General features: G+C 36.5%; 1 protein-coding gene across 2 annotated transcripts; it reads right to left on the bottom strand.

The window, feature by feature from the left end:
* Window positions 1–1,729: 1,729 nt before the first annotated feature.
* Window positions 1,730–6,011, bottom strand: DPY30 (dpy-30 histone methyltransferase complex regulatory subunit). Of its 2 annotated transcripts, XM_053459184.1 has the most exons (5): window positions 5,895–6,011; window positions 4,086–4,167; window positions 3,945–3,992; window positions 2,170–2,312; window positions 1,730–1,982 (listed from the first exon to the last, which is right to left on the bottom strand). In XM_053459184.1, exons 2-5 carry the CDS (start codon window positions 4,119–4,121, stop codon window positions 1,910–1,912), a joined length of 300 nt encoding a protein of 99 aa, XP_053315159.1. In that variant the 5' UTR covers window positions 4,122–4,167; window positions 5,895–6,011; the 3' UTR covers window positions 1,730–1,909. The 2 variants fall into 2 exon arrangements, with proteins under 2 accessions (XP_053315159.1, XP_053315160.1); XM_053459185.1 differs by lacking the exon at window positions 3,945–3,992 and having other exon boundaries at window positions 5,895–5,976.
* Window positions 6,012–7,343: the final 1,332 nt, after the last annotated feature.

Below are 7,343 nucleotides of genomic sequence, written 5' to 3'. Positions count from 1 at the left end.
CCAAAGCAGACTCCAATGTCCATTGAACATATAAGAAATGGTCCATTGATTTACATCACACCTGACGCAGCATGCAATGTTATCACACAAATATTGATGCAAATAATGACATACTTACGCAGGCCACTTATTCTCACAAAAAAACAAAATTAGACTATACTCTCACCAGTTTAGATTAGAACCGACGATTTGTATCAGCTAGGAAAGGAGACACAAAACTGTGGCGAACAATGGATGCTTTTGTAATGGATGTACTGTAAGTCACACTGGGAAAACCAGGAACTAAAGGACCTGGGACACCCATGCAAAACTGTTTGTAGGTTCCTGCATATACATAGACAAATTAAATATGCCACATTCGGGGGGGGAAAAGGGTTGGGGCTCCCGTTTAAAGTCTGCTATGATACCACCATCATGGCAGAAACTGAATTTTGTGTTAGACGGGCAAGTGGTGTAAAGCATGCCGGCACTGGGATCTGGAGCAGTGGAAATGTGTTTTGTGGAGTGACGAATGCCACTGCCAGGAAAGTGTTACTTGTGTTGCACTCTGCAAACTGTTTGGTGGAAGAGGGATGATGGTATGGGGGGAGTTGGTCTAGGTTCCTTCCAGTGAAGGGAAATCTTAATGCTTCAACATACCAAGATATTTTGGAGAATGCTTCCAACTGCTTTAAACGAAAAAAAAGGAGTAAAGATTGGCTGCCCTCCTCCTCCATAATCAAACAGTGGCAGGGAAATTCAACAATTGAAATCAATGGCAGCACTTTCCACACATACGCGCTGCAGCACTGGAACAAAGTATAGCAAATGCCGAACAAATCTCCTGCAGAGCCTCTAGCTTGGGGTGTGGAAAGGGGCAGATACATATGGATGAACGCTACAGAATCTTCCTATGCATTTGTAAAACAGACCACATGAAAATTATAAAGGACCATTTAGCTATCATATGCATTAAAGCTTCTCTGTCCCTTTGTTCTTTCATTCCCCATGTCGCTCTTATCTGTTCTAATGCTGTTCGCTCTCTTATCCACCCTCACCCCCTTCTTGTGTCTCATTTATCTCCCCTTTTCCCTTTCTTCTTCCTTCCTGCTTCTATTTCTTAATTCCCTCTAGTAAACCAAACATTTTAGCTGTCACCAGTGAAACTACACCCATGAACACACCACTAGTGTAGTGTCCTGACACTTTGAATTATACATCATACATGGCCAACTTAGTCCTTGTTGGATAATAAAAAAAACAAAAAAAAAACAAAAAAAAAAAAAAAAAAAACTTGTCATTGTTGGGCCTTCATAATGAATAGTGAAATGCCATGTTAGCATTACAGTTGCCATGTTTGCCAACTATTTTATACATAATATATATTATATATATATATACTTATTTTGCCAGACTTCCACCACCTTTATGATGGAGGTACACAAAAACAAATGAAAAAAAAAAACAGATTAAACTAAGGTTGCATTTTTTTTTTTAATATAATGAAACATGTTCTTTAACATAGGATCCTAGCTTTGGTGGAATTTTTTTTACCAATGACAAGTCTTACAGGAGACTTGAATGAATATAGCGCGATATATTATTGTGGCCTATGTATCTGCTGAAGGATAGAATAGTTACGAGAGTTAAGTATTTTCTTATAGCAGTCTTCATTATTTAAAAAGGAATGTGACTCAATTACCTTAATTCCTTACCTTTTTTAATACTTCAAACAACTGCAAAATCCTGCCCATTTTTAAAATATTTTTATTTCTTTTAAGGTCACTTACTACAAAGCCTAGAGATTTTTGCAAAAGTACAGTGTAAAACTTAAATAAAAAACGTTTCAGTCTTGCACGGGTTCAAAACAGTCTGTTTTAGCAGATCATGGTGATTATAAACTGTGGCAAGCCAGGTGTCTCCATGCCTTTTAACTTCGTTCTTCAAATTGAGTCTTGTTCTTTAACAGATAAGCTGCTAGGTATTCTATTGGGTTAGGAGGCCTGTGGAACAAAACAAATATTTATTTACAGTAGTTGACCCCATAATGCAGCCTTTGTTAAACATATTTTAAAAATAAGCCTTGCGTCCCAAAATTCTGTTTCTTCCTTACTAAATAAAAATAGATATTGTACACTCTAACCTCTCTAGAAGTACCTTATGTGTTACAATAACACATGAAATACTCACCTTTCCTTTGCAAGGACAGACAGGCCCTGTAATAGTATTGGTACCACCGTCTGGTCAAGGTATGCTCGGGTAGGCAAGGCCTGAAGATCAACCTTCTGTTTGGACACTTTTTCTGTGCTGGCTTTCTCGTTTTCTACTATTCTCTGAGAAGAAGTTTAATTTCAGCATTAGATAGATAAATTGCAAACATCCAGCTTTTTAAAAGATACATACTACAGAACCAGAGTTTTTTCACATCTAATCAAACAAAACCCAAAATTAAATAATTTACACCCACCCTGCTGAGAAATCTTCATGTGGCCTACGTCTAACATCAGCCATGGTTGTGGGATTAATCTAAACAGGCCCAGTCACTCAACACCAAAGCTACAATAAAAGTACCTATCAAGCAGCAGAATATTATGGAAAATTTCCAAACCAAGATTTTGTATTAGATTTAGTAAAAAAATTTTCCTCCTCAGTTTGCTGTGTATACTCGCGAAATGTTTTGCAATGGCTGTTTCTAATAATCACTGATAATAAACACTGAAGTACAAAAGTTAAAGCCAAACTCTCCTGGAAAATCTTGTGGCTCAGTAACTTCTATGGGGTAACAGTTGTGCAGTGTCTGAGTGGGAAAAAAAGTTATTTATTTTAAATCAAGCCTGTGCCTTTTTGCTTCACTTTGTACACAAACAACCAATTGACTTCCACGGTGGATTACACATTACCTAGAATGCAATATACTTGTTCAGCCTGCTTGCTTGATTGATTGATGGAGTTCTAGGGCATGTCTCATTGAATCAAATACCACCAAAACACACCACCTTTCTTAATAGATTAGGCACATATTTATTTTAAACATTAAAGGCCCTAAGCAACAAAAATAATCGTCTGCTGATACAACCACTTACCTATAAAAGCATAAAAGGCAGGCATTTCACAAAAAAAATACTCAGATGTTATTTTAGCCATTCAATTACACATCCACATTGGTCTTAATTACACCGAGAAAACGAGGTCTAATCTCTAATCACACTTTAGATGGGACATATAAGGAGATGATGTGTTTTCAAGTGTGCGTGCAAAATGTACACATTCCCTAACACAAGATTAGATGAAATATATACACTACCATTCAAAAGTTTGGGGTCACATAGCTGTTTTCATAGGAAACAAGGGCACTGCTATCAAAGCAGTTTTTTAAGGATCAATTAGCCTAACAACGTGCCATTGGAACACTGGAGTGATGGTTGCTGAAGATATTCAATTAAAAGTCAGCCGTTTCCAGATACAATAGTCATTTACGACATCAACTATGTCTACACTGTATTTCTGATCCATTTCATGTAATCTTAATGAACAAAATTTGTTTTTATTCAAAAACAAGGACATATGTGATCCTAAACTTCTGAACCGTAGTGTATGTCAAATAATTACAAAACCTGAAGTTAACAAAAAAAAAAAAAAGGATAAAAAATAAAACCAGAAAATGCTGAAATAGCGAAGCAAAATGAAAGAGCTGAACTAGAGAAAAAAGAGTTAAATCTATAAATACTGGTTACCCTGATTCTTGTCCGTTTTGGGCTAGGATTAAATCAAACACAACCCGATTCTGTGATCTATGTTACATATGACTACACAAGACTAAATGCTACCATGCACAACTGTGAAAGGTTAAGCCAGGAGGTTAATAACCAGAATTTGTAAATTGATTGTTTAATCAAAACTAATCTAAGGATTTTCACTTAGATTCTGCTAGAATCAGGGCTTCAAGACAGCTCATGGTTTGGTACCTCAACATTTTCTGTGAGACCATATTCAGAATGAGGATTTTCCGAAACCTGTAAAATAAAACACTAGTCAGCCAGGCTCCAGGCACGTTTCTCTCCTTTGCCAGGGCTAAGCATCATGGAGAGTCTTTCATTTTCCAGTACCTGTGTTTGGCTCTCCATACTCTGTTCGCCTTCCATGGTAAAAATTTCACTAACAGTGAATGCCCCTAAATGATGGATGCACCTGAACAAAAAATATACATATATGTTAATATGTTGCCTAAAAATGTACACAGTAATATGAAAAAAATGTCTATACATATATAACAGGAGGTCAGCAATTCAAGGGCTTGTTGACCAGAAATGAGCAATATAATCATGCCGCCCACCAGGCAAGCAATATGCTAACACAGCATTACAAAGCTTGTAAATTTAATGGTGAAGCCAGAGATAGACCGGAACTTCCGGTCCATCTCTGAACAAGGTGGGCTAAATTTTAAGAGGTAAAAATAATAATAATAAAACACAAACAAACAGATCTGCAGCTATATTACGCTTCCTGGGTATACATCACCGCTACTTTCTCTATACCTCGTTGGCACAGGTATTGGGTTTATTTTTTTTTTACTTTTGAGCATATCACACATGCAGTTTGCGATAGTGATATGGGCAAAATGAGGCTATAGAAAAATGAACATTGTTCTTTTTCTGTATACTCATTGTGATGGACATATTTCATTGCGCTCAATGTTTTATGAAAATGGGGGGGGTGCACATACAATTTTGTTATTGCAATGCTCCTTGCATGCTTTTCATTCTTGCGAACGGGGAGTGGATTGGGGTGTGCTGGAACGACGCTGGCTAAAAATACCGGATCATTTACCGATGCGTTTTCAGATGAGATTTTGGTTGGCTGGTCTGTTCCTAACGCACCGCATAGTGCTTAATTGTACCGTATGACACCCAAAACGATTGTGTCCCTTAAAATGTCTACTTGCTCTGTGCATTTCAATAAAAATGTAAGTTTTAAAAAACAAATACTCACTGTAAATATTGTCATTGTGTTTTGGCGTGCAAATCTATTTTACACTTAAATGGAAAAAAGCGTATTCTCATCATTCCACAAAACATGGTGAAATTTGGAGTGTTTTATTAGTAGGAGGTATAGTAATTTTAGGGTTTTCCCGACTTTGAAAAGCAGCATTTTGGGGCAGGGGTGGTCCATTAGAACGCTGCAATACTTAAAAATCACACACTTAACCCCAAACTGCAGCCTTCCTAACAATCAAAGTGGTTCTAAAGCACATAACTAAATCAAACCTTTAGAATTGCGTTATGAGTTTAAAATACATGCCTCCTTAAACTGAAAATGTTATGGCAAGAGGTCAATGATACAAAAACTTTGTGTGCCTTTGTATCCAATTAATAATTAAGTAATTATTTAACCAAGTAAGGCACCTGCAAGTATTGCATTTATACAACTTCATTTAGAAACGTGGATTACTCTTTGGGGCACAGAACAGGTTTTGGTCCTAAAGAGGGGCTGTCACTCCTAAAACAGGGACACTTAGCATATCAGTCATAAAGAGAATAACACATCCCTCTAATATATAAAACTAAACACCAAGGCATTGAATATAACAATTACAAGGGATATGCTATCGAAGGACAACTACTAAGCATACAGGAAAAGAGAATTAGTAAGACTTTAAGAAGGCATGGTGGGCACTTATTAGGACTTTGTGCCACAACAAATGTCTGTTTATGGAGTATTTTGCGGTACAGCACAGTCTGTATGTAAAGAGTAGGCAGGATATACCTATTACACATGGTTACCGAGTGTAAACACAAGGTTGCCAGAGGTCCCAAACGGAGGAAATAAACCCAGGATCTGCTCCCGGTGAAAGCAAAAGCAGCAACCGGCACCCCCTTCAATAATAACACTTATCTTCCACTAACCCTCTCACTTACTTGCCCGTTCCCAGTAACAGCGAAAGATGCGCGAAAAATGGAAAGCTTTCTCCTCAGCCAAGTCCCCGTCTTCCCCTGTTACGCATGCGCATGCGGCAGGATACCAGACGCACCAAGTGATGTCATCACGTAACTCGACGCACCAGTTGGAAAAGCGCTCTGAGGAAATCTAGCTTATTGTTTTTTCATTTGCGAGCGGTTGTATATGCGTGCGTCGTGCGTTACATTGTTATAGTATGTTTGCAGTTAAAATAGCTATATAACTATATATAATTTAATATCTGCTTTTTCTAACTTACCGGTAACGTCTCACCAACAGCCTTAAATAGGTTGAAGATTAACATTTTAAACCTGTAAACAAATAGATACTTCAAGATTAACCCTTTGGTATGGGGAAATCATTTTTATCTTCAAAATAATTATTATGGTATACCTAATTATACAGAAAAACAGGGTTATTTGTTGTTTATGTAACAAGAACATAGTCTTTCGGCTTGAATAATGAGATTTGCCATGATAATAGAATAAATTGGTGTGAATGTTATCAAATGTAAATATAGCTAGTTTGCATTAAACAAAATACATTTTAATACATGAGACATCTTGAAGCCGGCCGATTCAGTTTACCCTATCAAACCACGTATTTTTGAGAATTAGACACTTTAGGGTATCTCAAATGGTGGTTTTTGAACACTTTCCATGCAGTAATTGTTCCATCAGCCTTTGTCAAAGTTTTTGCCAGTAATTTAATAACACAAAAAAATGACTACCGCAAATTTTAGCAAAAATTCAGTCATCAAAGATGTCCCAAATAGGCACAGGAGATTTGGAAAAAAGGGTTTTGAAATAGCAATATGCCACTTATGCTATTTGCCCTATAGCTTGCAAAGGAACAGGGTTTCTAAACTCAAAATTTAGCATGTTAATCCATTAGCTTTTCTAGATAAGTAAAAATCAGGAAAAAAGTGTTTTCATTTTTCACCATGTTATTTTTATAGTAAATTAAATGCTATGATCAAAATAATGAAAACCCTTCTTGTCCTAAAAAAATATGTGAAATGTGACAAAAAAATTCCCCTTTAAAATTATTTAAGCCTTTAAGTGTTTTCTTAGCCTCTCATTGTCCCCCCTGAGAGGCTGTGGCAATTTTCTGAGTTTTCTTAATTCTTATACTTGAAAGACAACCTTATAAACAGATCAAGCTTTACCAAGGGAAAGATGTTTTTCCTGAGGGTAAGCTAAGGTATTGACAAATACATAATTTAAGGCAAATCATGCATCTCATCACATGATATAGTGGGGGAAAATAACTTTCTATATTATTTTTTTGTAACTACTCACACTCCCTTAGTAAATTAATCCCATATATGTAAAGTGGTTTATACTAGACTTGTGCATGAGGTCCAAATAATTTTGGTCACATTATTAATTTCATTTTCTTTTACTAAA

This window comes from Spea bombifrons, chromosome 3, assembly GCF_027358695.1.
Source record: "Spea bombifrons isolate aSpeBom1 chromosome 3, aSpeBom1.2.pri, whole genome shotgun sequence".
Lineage (NCBI taxonomy): Eukaryota > Metazoa > Chordata > Amphibia > Anura > Pelobatidae > Spea > Spea bombifrons.
Note: the sequence above shows the minus strand (reverse complement) of the source record. Positions and strands in the feature narration are given on the sequence as shown.